At 38.7% G+C, this 16,902-nt stretch overlaps 1 protein-coding gene across 2 annotated transcripts in view; it reads left to right on the top strand.

Annotated features, from left to right (window-relative positions):
• The window catches only part of LOC150086912 (protein FAM107B-like), a 222,140-nt gene that overhangs the window by 37,160 nt on the left and 168,078 nt on the right, over positions 1–16,902 (top strand). The window contains exon 1 of one of the 2 annotated variants that reach the window (XM_090372806.1): positions 514–1,108. The exons of the other annotated variant lie outside the window; for it this stretch is intronic. Coding sequence (XP_090228932.1) covers positions 1,007–1,108 — 102 coding nt within the window. The 5' untranslated portion in view covers positions 514–1,006. Of the gene's footprint in view, positions 1–513; positions 1,109–16,902 lie in introns of those variants that run through there. 2 annotated transcript variants of the gene reach the window in all.

The following is a 16,902-nucleotide window of genomic DNA, read 5'->3' as shown; positions in this document are numbered from 1 at the left end:
GCTCATTAGTGGACGGAAATCTGGATGGTGGTCAACAATAGTTTCAAAAGCAATGATATCGCTTTGTTCAGGCAGTAAGGATTGTTCTCTGCATCCAGTAAATATTGGATAAGCTGGACTATGTCTGAAAATGCGTTAATTGCATTTGAATACTTTTTGTATCTCAATTGAAAGTTCTTTAATTAAATACACGGTGTTAGCAGCGAAGACTGTAGATATTTGACAAATCTCGGCCGTTTTCGGGTATGCATGTCGCATGCACTCCAACAATACGTCAAAAGAAGATTACGAACATTAAAGAGGGGTCAAAGGTATTGTGGCCTGTGAATGCAGTAAACAGTTGCACGACCTCAGACTTCGTTTCGGATCGTTGGTTGAGTGTTGTGCAGAGCCTGGAGTTACGCCAACCGTCTGACAAATGCAGTCAGTGGTCATGTGAGCAGCTACGTCACGAACCAGTCTCTATTGCCTCCTCCTAACTTTATCTAACACCTGGCCGCGCGTTGAGGACCATCGGCTCGGCACGGATGCTATCAGTGCTCGGCTTAGTGTTGGTCTGTGTGGTCTAGTAGGGTGCGCGATGCGAGTGAGGAGTGACCAGTGACTTCAAAAGTCCGATGGCCGTCTGAAGGTCAGTCAGGCTTTGTCTCGGCCTCTAACTTACCTTTCCGTTTCCATGGTAACTGCACAGTTAGCGACCGGTGAAAACAGAAAGTTGGGGCGGACGAGCCAATAGGTGATTGCTATTCCCCGGGCGTACAATTCGAGGAAATCTTCGAGGGGACAGACGAGGAAAGCGACTGCCCTAACGCTTAAGGACATTCGGTTGTATCCCCACGTGCGGAGCGGTCTCGCCAGTGATAGGTGCTACTTAGCTGCACGCAAAGGAAGACAAAAACAGGACTTTCTTCCAGCGAGGATGTGAATTGGTATAGTTTCGTAGCCAGTCCATCTGCTTTCTGTTGCATATTGGAATATATCGTATACCACGAAGGAAACTTAAACAATGGGCAATACGGTAGCGCACAACGAAGAGAATGGTGTCGAAAAAAAGCAACCGCCCGGTCCAAACAGGAAACATCGGCGACGGCCTCCGAAAGATAAAAAGGTAAACAAGTATTCGATTTAAAATAGAATTATGATTTAGTTTTGACGTACACAAATAATTTAACGCCCCTCCATTTAAATCATTATTATATGTGAAAAAAAGTGGAATATTTGGGTGTAAATGACGGGTTGAAAAACGCGCAGAATCCAAATCTGTGTTAGAAGCAAACATTTTAGCATCTCTCTCTCTCTCTCTCTCTCTCTGCATGTGTTATCAAGGAAATAGCTACGACATTGAAACTGCCGGAGAACGGATGTGAGGCACAAATTGGGGTCTCTCAGCGTGACAGTTTACGCTCGGAATCGGAGGGAGATCCATTTAACATATGACTGCAGATAAGCACAATCGTCATTTACACAATTCATTTCAGTAATAAAGAAAATGAGTGAGTTTTAAGGAATGTTCGTCCTTACACAAATGTTGAAATAGTTCGCTACAGTTCCCAACTAAAGAATGCTCTTATATCAAGCACTGTTAAGGAGATACTTTAACTTGATGATCGACTTAAACTTTTAATGATGAGATTCTCTACTCGATGTATTCTTCGAATAGTATTACTGTGGTTAAACATGGTGTATACTGAAGAAACCTTACTAGCCCAGCATTATAGTTGTCGTCTCTAAATCTAATTATAAACCTGAGGGAGTGGGGTTTATTCCATAAAACTTGAGACCCGCTACGTTTTGATGATGAAACTACTTTCTATTTAAGAAATCTGCGACTTTGTCTATTCCCTGCGATGAGTGCAGCTGTTGGCAACGTGAAAGTTTTGCCATAACTCCTCATTGAAGACTACAGATATTTTCTTAGTTCTGTAGTTTGCTATAAATAAAGTAACACAATTGCACGTGCAGTTGACCCCTGGAGACTGTTTTTAATAAAGAAACAACGAACCAAGCCTTTGTGAACAATAGACAAAAAGTAAACGCGCGCGCACACACACACCTAGTTTACTAATATTCAATACCATTTACAGACTTAATGTACTTTTCTGTTTCAATTCACTAGTGTGAGAGAACGAATCGATCTAAATTCGGAAAGAGTTTTAAATAATGAATACAATGATGCTTTTAACAAGCCCTCCTCTTCCTGGATTATTTCTACCATAAGGAAATGAATTATCCACACAATTACACCACGATAATGAAGCTCCTTTTTTGCATTACGTTATGTAACTTGGCAGATTGCGTGTTCACGCGCAGTGGTACTTCATAAGAGACAAAGAAGGAAATTACAATATGTAACTGCGTGTGTACCATTCAAGCACGTACCGACATTGTACCAAATAAGCCAATTGGTTACTCTGTTGATACAAATATTTAGACACTATAAACTGTACGTGTAAAAACGATCATAACTGGTGTCCAAATAATCCAACTCAAATACTTCAATATCGCTACTGTTATTTATATTTTCCGATTATTTAATTTCGTGTTGTAAATGGCGTCGTTTATTTTTCTTTGAAAATGAAATGGGTTTTATCCATAAAAAATATAAACGACGTCGTTTACGTTAAATCGGATAATAAGCAGAAATAACGATAGAGATTGTTGCAAATATTTAGGTTGGATTATTCGAGCACCTGTTAATCGTTTTTACATGCAATTCCTTAAATATTTATGTCAACTCAGTGACAATTGGCATATTGGGTATGACGTCAGTACCTGCTGAAATGTCTATAGGCAGTTATATATTGTATTCTTGTTCTTCTTCTCTTCTGGGTCGATGCATGTAAACCAGAGATTCCTTAAAAATAAACCAGTTTTATTATCGTGGTGTAATTGTGTTGATAATTCACTTTCTCATAAATATCAGCACCAGTTCCATACGACTGGTTTTACAAGAAGAGAAACAGATTCTCCAAAGTGAGTTTTGTTATGATATTAACAAAGATGTAATTGATTGAAAGAGTAATGGAAAGACTGAATCCCGGTTCTGCTCTACAGTGGATTACGAGTATAACACAGAACTTAAGAAATATATTATTGTTTCACTGAAGATAAAAATAAAAGTGCATTATTAAAACTATATTCTTAATATTTTCATCCGTGCTTTTGCCTCTCTTCCACCCTCCTGACAGCGAATCATTCAAACAATTTACCAATATCAGCCATGTGATTCTCATCTATTGTACATCATATCGAATCCTATTTTTTCATATATATATTTTTTCTATTTTATATTATATTTCACAATTTGAGGCCTGGGGTCCAATACAAGACTACTATCACCTATCAGAAAACCAAAATCGTCCGCATCTACCCACTTAAAATAATATAAATTTTTAAAAGATTCGCTGCTTATGATGAAACGACAAATGTTGTTAGGTTGTATAAGGAGCATGATATGTTGTGAAAAAAAAAAAGAGTTGGTGTCAAACATCTTAAATGGTAGACATGGATTATTAACGCCATCAGTAAATACTCTTATAACTTTTTGGCAAAATCATAAAAATTTATAGACCAACTAATCGATCTTCGGTTTTACGTCTGATCTGCATAGGGTTAGTTAGTTGGTCTCAAGCGAGGGCAGCATGATTTTTGTTTCTCCAGGAAACTCGGGTTTTTTTGCCCAGAAGACAGAAAATCGACCTCAGAATACACGCATTTAATAAACAATATAAACGGAGCAACATGGCCTTAGTCGCGGATGATCCTAAACCCAACCAACCAGCATAGGATTAACTACAATCATGCCAAGAGTACATTTCATTTATCAGGATGAAAAATCCTCATTGAAACTCAAAGAATTTTCCTGTTAACTACGGTTAAGAATCCAAGCTTCTCCAAAGATTACAAACGGCAAAACCACTGAGCTAACGGAGGCTTATACCAATTGATCAGTACAATGACAATAAAAAAGAAACTGAAGATATACAAAAATAATTTCATTCGCAAAACTGGATTTCTACTGCGAATATATTAAAATTTTCATTTGCAAATGGCTGCTTTACTTCACGGAAAGAGTTTTTTGCAATCTCCAGTTATTTAAATTCGGATCAGATTAATTAGCACATAGTCCAGGTCAGAACAGGACGAAAAGGAAAATCATTTCCGAAGTGCCAGCTGTATTCGATTTCTAACTGATTGGCTGATCGTTGTGGGTTCGTGCCAAAAAAAAGAAAGACGGAAATATGCTGTATTCAACCTATTTTCATTTAGCGACACTACTGCATGGCCACAGGCGCTTGTCTCCTTAAATTACGGCTTCCTCCACTGCCCTCAGGTTGTAGAGGGGAAACACGACAACACAAAATGGCTGCCTTACGACTAGAGGAAAAATACGAGGCCGCCACAGCTAAGACGTGGTTGTCACAGGTACTTTCGCACACCTAGGGGATCTCTTCTTTAATTTTCAGGTTACGAATAGAAATCCAGTAAATCTCAGTGCGACTGAAATCGGAACAAGTTCGTGTGAGGTCACCAGGAAAGCCTTTCCGTACAAAGAACACAACGGTTCAAGAAAGACCCGTATCTAATGATGGCTCAAAAAACAACTCTCTTCACGCTTGCGTGAATTACATCAAACGGACAAACACAAATGACAGAAGTCGTATCAAGCAGAAGCTGGCAAATCGTTTCACTCACTGATATCACGACAAAATAAGAGCAGTAACAGTCTGAAGATTATATGCAAAATAGATTTCGTCTAAGAATGTTTCTACATAATGGCTGAAATAAAAGCCAATATAATTGCTTAATCCCACGTTTGGATACGCTATTAAAAGATAAAGGCTGCACAAAAAGTACCATTTCCTGTCTGCTTCGTATTCACGGAGCTTCAAGGGTATCTTAATAATCTAATGATCTTCACACAAAAGGTCCTTCAGCGTGTGTAATAGGAGATATAAATGTATGAAAAGCTAAATTAAGATTCTCTAAAGACCTCACTTGTTTCCTTTTCGTTTTTAAGGACGGGTGAGTGGGGTGATATTTGGGAATAATCCTCCGAAGACCGGTGGTGGAAGGGGGACCGAGGGGTTGCGTATTTCGATTTCCTTTAAAAAGCAGAGTCATTAGAAGTAGGAAACTAAGAAACATTATTCTTACGAAATCTAAGGATCAGTTTAATAGTAAATTTCGTTTGCCACGGTTTAAATAATAATAATAATAATAAAAAGACTGCTTGTTTAATGATTATTGTGTTATAAAATAATTTTCGAAATATAGATTTTTATTCGATATAGAAACACGAACTTCATTAATATTCTGCCTTCTGGTTGCCCAGTCTACGTCATAACAAAGCCTTCTGGGAATTATATTCAGTTCATGATTGCCATTACTCGGTTTTCATAATAGGAAAGATAATAATAGAACGCAGCCGTAACAGGATAACCCCTACCCCCACCCTGCTTTGTTCGGCGAAATCAAAATTTAATAGGTCTAAAGATCACAAAGAGAGGTTAACGGCAGCTCAGGGTTGGTTGTGGCGCAATACTTCATGAGAAATAAGCGAATAACTTCAAGGACAGAAGTAATAGAATGAGACCACTTACGTTATGAACGACTGCCACCCGATTATAGCAAAACGCAGACATTTAATTTTATTATTAATTAGCCACCAGCAGGAACCAGACAATGGTTCCCTTTTGGGGCCCTTAACTCACCTCTATACACCACCCAATTTCACTCCTAAATGTTATACGCCAATGGACACGGTGCATGATGCACGAGCAGACATAATAGGCCAACCGCAGGTAGCCAGTCTTCACTTGTGCTTGATTGCTTTAATTAAAAAAGCGAAGAAATTTGTCCTCAGAGACAAGTTGGCTGCATGTTCTTTATTTTAGTTGAACAACTGATATTTATCATCGGTATTTTAGAATAATTGCATGAGGTATCGGGATTGATGAAGATGTCCTGCAAGGCCCGGCTTCTCAAGATGTCCTGCAAGGCCCGGCTCAAAAATAAGGCGAATTCAGCTGCCTCGTTTTTAGGCTAGAAGGCAGCAGCATTTGGGAAAACAAGCGAAATACGACCTTGAAGAGTGGTAACACCATATGAAAGGGTTGTACAGTATTTACATATGATGCTGAATCAGAATAGAAGAACCTGCTTTTGAAGTAATCAACTCAGTTAGCTCCCCGTATCTGCTCCGGAACTTGGAAGCGTTAGCCGAAATTACCACGCTTAACGAAAGAAGAAATCTTTCGTTAGATCAAACATAATATTGGTGGTATCTGAGATGGTTATTCGTTAATTCAAGAAAAGTACGTTACTTTAGGGATAAACGCACCGTTGGTTAATACTGCTGTGTTCTTGTTCCTTGAGTACCAGCATAACGCAAGATCCTAGGTCTATTGGGTTTAATGCATGGGCCTTTCGACATTAGATCATGAGCCTGGAATTTTTAATTTTGTGCCCACATACCAAACTAAAAAAAAAAAAAAAAAGAAAGCCAATAGTTTCGAATTTTCTCCTCACGATATTTTTCAGTAACCAAAACGTCGTTGCCCAAATGCTAAAATTTTACGAAAACTGCCGAAATTGATTTGGCATATCAGTTGTTGCACTCTGACATTACTGCTTTGTTAATTTATTTGTAAGCGCATACATTACAGTACTTAAACACTAGTTCACCCGTATGTAGAAGGTAAGAATTAACCTGAATTAGGTTATTAATAATAATTAATAATATGTAAATAATAACCTGTAAATTTAGCTTTCAGCCGGAGAGTAATTGATTGTTGGAACAAACTTCCATCTGGTGTTCTGTAGGTGGGTAGTTTGAATATATTTAAGAATTCTAAATAAATTATTAGAGGGGATGGTATATGGAAAAAAAAAAAAACAAAAAAAAACTGGCTTATCAGGGCCAGCCGAGGGTACAGAATACAATCATTTTGAAATTCCGTGGTTCAAGCCTGCGTGGCTACTGAATACAGTAACGTTCTTGTATTCTCTCTGTCTTGTGAACTCCCAACTTATGTAGTCGCTGAGTATAAGCAGAAGATTCATTGATTTATTTATCATGCCACTACCATTAAAAGTACAATATAAAATGTACTTGACATGCGAGCAACCTCTGGGTTAAGCGTTACTTCCAGTGGTGTGTGATGGCCCAATACATGTTGGAGAACAATAAATGTATATGTTTGGTTAGATCCAAACAGGGTTTTGCCAAGTTTTATTTCTGCTCAACTTTTACGAGACTTTTAATTCTAAGAGTTGTGAAGTATTTCTTGTACCCTTTTTGTGCAATGCTGATGAATCTATTGTGATTTATAATATCGAAATGGCATTTGCCATTATAAATCAGAAAATTACTTTATTTTAAAAATAGTTGTAATTAGCATAATGAATTAAATGTTATGAACACCTACGTTTAATGTAGTGTTTAATATTAAAGTACACTTATCTTTTTAAATAATAATCATAATTACTTCCTTCCCGTTCCTTAATAAATATTGAAGAACTGGACTTGGGGAACCATAAGCAAATAGAAGAGGGAAAGATAAAAGGAGTAGTAATAATAATTTTAGTAATAAACGGACGATGTAAATCTGATGTGCATGCATTTCTGTGAGCATCTACAAGAGGAGTCTGTCAGCAGCACGGTATGATGGCCCAAAACCAGATGGTTATCGGTAAGACACCTGAAACGTTACCTTAATGCATAGTAGTTGCGAACAGCTTAATAAACTATATTATTAATTTTGATATAAGAGTAGTAGTAATGGAGGCATGTGATGCAAGAAAGCAAGCGTATGATCTTATGTAGCATCAGCCAAAAAAAACAATTTTACACATCCATTCACTCTAAAAGTTTGTACAGTCCTTCTTGAATTTATTTAAGCTATCAACTTCCACAACGACAGATGGAAGTTTTGTTCCAGCAATTAACCCGCTGGCTAAAAGCAAACTTCCGCACATCTATTCTATAACTGTCTTTCCTCACTTTGAATCTATGCCCCCCTCAAGTTTTAATCTGAGCAAGCGGAAGTATCCTGTCAGCATTGAGCCTGTTCAAAGCCTTGTACACCTTAATCAGATCACCTCGCAGGTGCCTAGTCTCCAGCTGCTGCAATTTGCAGAACTTACGCCTTTCTTGGTAAAAGAACCCCTTCGTTCTCCTCACCAACCTTGTTGCCCTTCTCAGTAGACGCGCAAGCAATTCTACATCCTTCCTAAAATGAGGCCTCCAGACCCCAGTACGCAGTACCCAAGGCGTGGCCTGACCATTGCCCTATACAACGGGATTAAATATAGTAATAATCTTAATGGAAAGCAACCACGTAATGTTCTTCCCTAACTATATTAAAACTAGGAAAAGTAATGTTATTATACTACTGTACTCTTTTTGGCGCTTATATGGATAAATGCTACTTATTTTATTTATTATTATTATTACTGTTTCTTTGTGCCACTTCACAACAGTCTGTATGCCATTAGTGTTATTATTACTGTAACTGGGGAAACAATGATTTGGTTCATTCCCAAAACTGTGCATATTTCCAGTATACTCTGACGAAAAATAGTTTTAAGCCAACTATGCTCCATCTCAAACCTAAGCGCTCCTCTGTCTAGCTCTGCTACTGAATATTCACGACTGTGTTGATCATACCTCAAGCTAGTTGTTTGGATCAAATGGATAACGTTGAAAAGAACTGCATTGGGTGTATCCTCAGTCTCCTATCAGATATTGTTTGCAATTAATGGCCACATTTAACGGTTGCTGACGCTAAACTTTGACCCTCGCTATCGTTATTATTCAAGGTTGGCAGACCTCGGCTTCTAAAACCAGTTCTACCTTGTCTGTAGAAAGTAAGTTGAGACAGTCTCGCATTCTGAGTCATCGAATGAGGGTCATTGTCTGGAGCAGGTTCATGTCATCTCTCGTTTTGCGGTTAGTAGTGCTTTCTCTTATGTCCTGCATTTCAGGTAGGCGTTTTCTTTTATGGCATTCCTGATTGCTGATTGCATTCATGTATACACAGTGGCGGTCACCATTTCAACTGACAGTGCCAAAATAAATACAATACTTTTTTTTTTTCATTATAACATCACTTTTCCACAATGAGAGGAAAACATTTTTTTAAGTATCCCGTTCATTATAAAGAAGCACGCCAGACTGGAAACTGGAGGCAGCCAGTCTTGCTGTGGTACCTTTTGGTCTTGGACAAGAGTACCAGGGCCCCGCTATGGCATGCTTTGGTTATTTACTATTTGTAACCAACGAGAGCTAGTTTTAGAGTGCGACGACTACGTTATACCACATTTAATTATTTATAACGTCGGTTATAAATGATGAAATGTTATATTAAGAGTCTGAAGATCTAAACACAATCAATAAAAAACCAAAAATGCGGTTACTTTTGTTCTATTCCATTGTGGTAGTGCCATGGCTCTATAGCACACCATAGCTAAGCGCCACCATATTTTATTTTATTTTTTTTATGAAAACCCCAAATACGAGCGGTACTATAGTATTTCTCGTGTTTGGGGTTTTATAGTACTTAGTACCGTTCTTGAGTTGGAGGTTGAGAAGATGAAAGAAGATATTTGTTGATATTGGACTTGAACTTCTGTAGACTGTAATTTCCAGGAAATATGTATGAAGGAAGGTTGTTCCAGGAAGATGAAAAGTTGGTTCTGTGAGTTTGAAGTTGGACAGTAAAAGGATGCTGACTACTTGCAGAATGTGTTCGGACTGCTTTGGAACAGAGAGCGGGAATTTCAGAAGCTAATTCAGAAGAACAGTCCCCATGGAAGTATCTGTAGAAGAGACATGCAGCAGAAACAGTACGTCTATGAGACAGCGAGTGGAGAGACTCTGTTAGAGATGGGTCATTAATCCTGCTACCCTCTAACTAACCCAAATGCCCTCTTTTAAATGGTGTCTTGAAGCCTGAGAGGTTTTGGGGGCACCGCCCCAGATGTGGGAACAATATTCCATGGCAGGGCGGATTTGCGATTTGTGCGGAATGAACGGCTGTTTGGAAGAAAAGTAACGCCGAGAGCGAAAGAGAAAACAAAGTTATCTTAGATACAGAGGAAGCAACATTTGTGATGTGTGTATTAGTATTAGTAACGGCCGCATGGTGGAAGAAAGCCTATGGCTTATGCTGCACCAGCAAAAAAAAAAAAAAAAAAAAAAAAATGCTGAGAGATTAGAAGTGCGGATATTCCCTAACAGACATATGTGCTCTTCTCTAGAAATCTGAGTGTCATCGAAGATAAGTATAGGAGCGGAAGAATCTTTTTTGCTAGATACAATACAGGACTTCATTTTAGGATTGAAATCTACTAAATTATCCTTGCCCCACTGGAGAATTACCTGGAGATCAGCATTAAGGTTATTTGTGGATATTCGAGAAGTTTAACCTGTTTGTGCAAGACAAGGCTTCTCAAACTGGAATGTAGAATGCAATGTGCTGTTAGCAGCAAAACTGTGGATATAATTTCCGGTCAATGGAAGGTCATTAACGTGCAACAGGAAAATAGGTGAGAAAGAACTGAACCTTGGGGAACACCTGCATTAGTGCAGAAGTTAAAGATAGCCATCTACAAACACCCGCATTGAGAGAGAAAAGTGGATACCCGATTACAAAACACAGTTGATAAACCATAAGGTGGAGCATATTAAGAAGGCCTTTATGCCAAACACGATCAAAAGCCTTTTGAAATATCAAAAGCAACTGCTTGGGTTTCACCAAACGTTTCCATTGAATTTGTTTATAGATGGGTAACATAAGTCAGTATATCACGAGTGGATCAACACTGACAGAATACATATTGGCGATCATTGATCATATGGAAGGTTTCTAGATAGATTGAGTCGGTTAATAGAGTTTCCATTACATTAGAAAAAGTAGAATTAAATGCAATGAGACGATAATTGGATGGAAGGGATTTATCACCCCTTTTTAGGAACTTGCTGGATATGAGCAAATTTCCAAGCAAAAGGGAAAACACCTGTGGAATAAGAAAGTAGAAAAAAGGCGACACAGTACAGGAGTAGGCTCAGTGGCACAGGTTTTCAAAACAAGTGGGGAAATACCATCAGCACCTGGTGCTCTCTTGGCATCAAGGCTTAAATTCTGACATCCTTTTGACAGAAGACCACAGCAGGCATTGAATGGAGTGTACTGGGAATGGTAGGAGGTAGTTTACGAAGATCATCACGACTTAAAAGTAGGCTGCTAGCAGGTCAGCTTTATCTTTGCTGAAATGCCAATAGAACCATCTGGTTTAGACAGATGGGTTCAGAGGCGAGAAAAAGTTGTGGGCAATGGCTTTGGTAAGAGTCTAGATACTCGACTACCAGTTGGACAAGAAGCAAGTTTTTTTACTCTTAGCCTGTTTGAAATCTAGTTTGGACTGATTAATAACTGCTTTACAATTATTGTGAGATTTGTTGTGGGCAGAAAATGAATCTGAAGATTTAGATATAAGGCAATTGCGATATGCAACATTCTTATCATGAACAGCTTAGCACATTTATTAGAAAACCAAGGTTTAGAAAAAGTACATTTTGAGGGGGAGTGTGGCATAAAGGATTTAATCTCTACAAGAATAATTTCACGGACACGATCTGAGAAAACTTTGACAATAGAAGATTTGAAACAGTAATCTGACCAAGGAAAAGAAGAAATCGTGCAGATCATTACATTTTGCATTCTTGTAATACCAAACAACAAGAGGTGGAGAATGGCCACGAGAGAAAGGCTTCATTGAAGAAGAAACCATAACCAAGTTGTGCTCAGAGGACCAGTCACCTGGACAGCGTACTTAGAAGGGTTGTTTGAGAGAAAGAGATCAAGCGTGTTTGCTGTGTGGTTAGAATTGTCTGGTAGGTAAACTGAACAATTTGTGTGAGATCATTAGTAATTGCAAAAACCTCAGCATCTCGACAAGCTGGAATTATGACCATTAAAATCACCAAAGAAAATTACCTCACTGTTAGGAAAGTTGGATTGGAAAAAGTAAAATTTCAAAGAGACGAAGGCAAAGAATTCCAAGTGATTAGTGGATTAAAATAATGATAGAGACAACAGGTGAATTTGATAGAATGTGGTAGAGAGATTTTAAGCCAGAGGAGATCGAAAAGAGGAGATTCCAAATTACTACGCTCTGATATTTCCTGTCAGAGGACACGTGACAAACACCACTTTTGAAGAGAAAGAAATCATACAGCGAATAATTCGCACACTGAGATGAGCAGTGGTTGATTCACCCAGTAACTGGGATTCTGTCAAAAAGTACATGGGGTTTGGCAGACTGCAAGTGGAAATGGACATAGTTGAGATTAGAACTGAGACCACGTATATTTGTGAAATGAACGAGAAAGTGTTTGGGAGGTTTAGATCTTTTCGCAGATAAGTTTGCCCTATTAGTTTGACAATTCGTAGCGGATTCAATAGCAAGAAAAGCTGGGGGGGGGGAAGCATGCTGTATGAAGCAATGAAATATTTGGATATGGCGCGCACATGGTAAGAATATGCCCAGCTCCTTGACATAAAGTGGCCTCGACACTTCCAGCATGCATTACTTGGACTCTCTCCATTCACTATCTGACAGAATAGAGGCAGCAAGATCTACTAACTGATCCGGAAGCCTACTAGAGTTACCAGTAGGTTCGATCCCGTCGACTACCTAGCGGCCGGCCTGCCTGCGAACACTACTTTAGCCACGTCTAAATTTAAACATGTCAAATTAACCGCAATCACCAGTTTTTGGCTTTTCCAACTTCAGCATTCCCCTACGGGTTTTTTTTTTTTTTTTTTAAATGTCCTTGCCACTGAAATCTCAGGAAATTAGGTGGCAGGACCTGCCAGAGTAAATAACTATAATACTGGTGTACCTGGCCTGCCTCCACTGGGCGGAGTGGGCCAAAGTTGGGTCCCATTAGAGCCTAGCGGTCAAATGACCAGAGGAACAACGGTACAGTACAAAATCCATACACCGTTAAACCACTGGCATTGACAGTGTTCTGTTTCATACTCAATGTATACTACGCGGAGATGGGGGAACCCCTGGTGCCGTTTGACACTAAGCACATTCTACTGCTTTAGAACTGTATCCTCGAAATGTAAGGAAGATTTGATCTCATCATTATGTCCATCATAACCTCAAAAGAAATCAATCATACTGAATGATGGAAGAGAAGGGTTGGGGGTTTGCCGGTGCTTTTCTCTGGATACTAAACATGGATTCCACCACTTCAAGCCTCCAGTAAGCAAATTGGTGGTATTTCACCGGTTGATGAGGCTCTTCTATCACCTAGTATTGCCTGGTAACACAGAGGGCGACATTCCTCCGTGTTGCGTAGGATGCCATACCTCGACCCCTGCTTACGTTGGTTCGCACCTGGGTGGTCACCTCCAATATACCACATGTCGTATTTCAGGACTTGCACATGGGTGGGGGGGTTATACCCAGGGTTACTATCAGTTCTGCTATCATGAAGGTCAATCAGGGGACTTGGCTGTGAGAGAACAACCGCACTTCGTGGAAAGTCGATCCACTTGATTTGAGTATCACCTGAATATCAGTTCCATTATCATTTTAGACTCCCGAGTAGCAACTCAGTCTGTCACAGACATTCTCTCATACCTGAGAAAATGTCTGTGACAGCCTCAAGGACCAACCATATAAAAATACAGTAAAGTCGTTAAAATCTAGCATCCTCAGGGAATCGAGTGGTGCCGGATTTTACAGAGGTATACGTATAACCTAGTGATTTTAGCAGTTTCGGAAAAGCAAACAAACGAATTTATTTACATTTGTAAACGCTTATAGTGATTGCCTTATTCTTTCATCTGTGTTTGCGTGTAACAGGATTTAAACTGCATAGAATAGATAATGCATTGGTCTCAATTAAGCCGACATGCTAGCATCCTACTTTTCTTCTAACTCTTGTATTTGATGGTCTTGGTAAACCACTAGGCCTGATTTAGCCGGGTGGTCAGGAGCGCGAGTGCAGTAGCACAGGCTCTTTGAGTGGACCCGAGTTCAAGCCCGTGACTGCTAAATACGATTTAACATTTGCATTGATTGATTTATTGTAAACTCCACTGACCCGGTGGTCGTGCTGGAGTATAAACAAGAATACTTCCTACCATTTCCAGTACACTTCATTCAATACCTTCTGTGGTCTTCCGTCAAAAGGGTATAAAAAGAATTCTGAACAATCTTGATGCCTTCAGTTCCTGTTGGAATTTCTCCACTTGTTCTCAAAACCTGTGTTCCTGAGCTTACTCTTATTCCCTCTCTCCTTTTTACGCTCTCTTATTTCACTGGTGTTTTTTCTTCAGCTTGGAAATTCCTCATATCCCGCTAGTTCATAAAAAAAAGGGGTGACAAATCCTTCCCATTCTCTTTTCGTCCCATTGCAATTACTTCTGCTCTTTTCAAAGTAATGGAGACATTCTTTAATCATCAACTTCTTTACTATTTCGAGAGCTTCCATCTGATCAATGATCACCAATATGGATTTCATGTCCATCCACTGGTGATACGTTGGCTTATGTTACCCATCTAGGGACAATGGCATTCTGTCTTTTTTCACTAATTGTGGTTTCCCCCAAGGTTCAGTTCTTTCTACCTCTTTTTTTCTCTTGTAAATTAATGACCTACTTCCGCTGATTCCAAATCCTATTCGTAGTTCTGCTGATGATAAAACACTACATTCCGTCTTCCAGTTTTAGAAAGCTTGCCTTGCACAAACAGCTTACATTTCTCGAATATTTACTGCCAATTCCTTAAATGCTGATCTCCAGGTAATTCTCCAATGGGGCAAAAATAACTTAGTTAATTTCAATCCTTTTAAAACTCAGCACTATCTCTCATAAAAGAAATTTTTTTTTGCTCTCAGCGTTACTTATTTCAAATCCATAATACCATGGAATATGGTTCCCACATCTAAGGTGGTGTCCCTAGTATCCTCTTTTGAATGAATCTTCTTGACTCTCATTCAAAGGAGGATAGCAAAGTTAATTAATGATCCATCTCTTACAAAGTCGCCCCACTCTATCTAGAGGGCCTGTTTCTGATGCAGGCATTTTCTGTAGAAACTTCCATGGGCGCTGTTCTTTTGAATTGTCATTTCTTTACTTTCTTCCAAACCAGTCTGAAAGTGCCGCAAACAGACAGCATCAATTCACTGCCCAATCCCAATTGTAAACAATTTTCCTATGCTGTTGCCCTCCTCAAATATGAAGAATGGATCTGCCCTTGAGTAAGACCTACTGGTCAGAATAACATCGGCGGCTTCCTCTTATGATTGCGAAAACCTTGCTAGATAAATAGCATTTTATAGAAGCTGATAATTTGTGAACAAGATTTCAGCAGAATAAAATAGGCAGTATTTGAACGTTTCCCAATGCATATTGGGAATTTTTAGAACATCTAGTGATCTGCAGATCAAAGTGGAGGAAAACAGTTATATATGAAGAGAAATCAGTTTCAAAGAGAAGCTGTATCCTTGTAAAATATGATATTGATCAGTAAAAAAAAAGCTTGTTAAGTCTTGTTATATCAAAGGGACGGAATATTAATGCAACCAACCAACCTTTCTCTTGACTGAAAAAAGGTGGGTTGATTTTATCTCAATTTGAATTGTCATTTCTTTACTTTCTTCCAAACCAGTCTGAAAGTGCCGCGGTGCTGTCAGTACCCTGTCTTTGGAACCAAAACCAATGGTCCAACCTTCTATTGAAGATGAGTCGAGATTCAATCTTGGAACTGATTCTTGAGGTGCTTATCATCTGGACTGAACGTAGAACTCTCACATCCACTTGTCACTTTCAGCCCAAAGTCGGGCGGCCCTCGTTTGGGACGGAGTGAGGAAAACAGACCTGTGGTGACCATCTCCCAGTTTAACCTTGTAGGTCGCAAGAACGGATATATAAGAAGGATAAACTATATGGATAATAACAAATTACCGTTCTTCAAGCTTTTTTTTTTTTCTCCGCCTAACCTTTTCAGTTTGTAACTGTCTGGCCAATAGTCATCCATTACTTCGAATCTTCCAAACGTCTGCGTTTCATTTTATGGAAAGAAAATCTGATCAGATGTTCTGTACAACGTTAAACTAGTAAGAGAAAATCCTGAATAAAATTAATTAGACAATGTATCTGCGAACCTTTTTCAATAGATGCACTTCCTTCTAGTAATTACTTTGCCTCAATATTCCAAGTAAAAATAATATTTCTGCTTTAAAATGCAGAATATGTTCAGCGTCAATTTTCCTTCTTTAGTAATTAGCGATTATTATTATAAATTTAACGCTGATTTCTGTATATATGTCGATATAGGAGCCAACTCGTAAATCCAGAAGTTTAAACCATTTGAATCAAATCAGCCTCACTTGCTTATTCAATTAAAGTTGAACAAGCACATTGGATTTAGGTTTATCCAAGATATGGCAGTTTGAAAGGAGTATGCATGAGAGCCTTTGCAAACAGTGATCTCCAAGAGGAGTTATTTGGCTGTAGGTTGTAAGATGTATTCGTGTAGCCTGTATCCAAGTAGCTCGAAGCTCAGTATTTCTCTCGATTGTGAGATAAAATCAACCCACCTTTTTTCAGTCAAGAGAAAGGTTGGTTGATTACTTTAGTTTCTGAGGAAGGGAAATCTATCACGATTATTTCAATATTAATGGACCGATGTAAATTGGTTGGTTGTTGAATATCAGCCACAAAAATGGCGACTATTTATCAATTGGCGGAAATTAAGTTAAATTTTTTTTTATCGTTACAATTTGTGTTGTAAAATATAAATTGTACCCATCAATTCCTATTGTAAGTGTAGCTTGCATAGAAAACTACGAAAATCGAGTTCCTTTAAATTGTT

Source organism: Mastigoproctus giganteus, chromosome 4 (assembly GCF_048544385.1).
Source record: "Mastigoproctus giganteus isolate SK-2022 chromosome 4, ASM4854438v1, whole genome shotgun sequence".
Taxonomy (NCBI): Eukaryota; Metazoa; Arthropoda; class Arachnida; order Uropygi; family Thelyphonidae; genus Mastigoproctus; species Mastigoproctus giganteus.
Note: the sequence above shows the minus strand (reverse complement) of the source record. Positions and strands in the feature narration are given on the sequence as shown.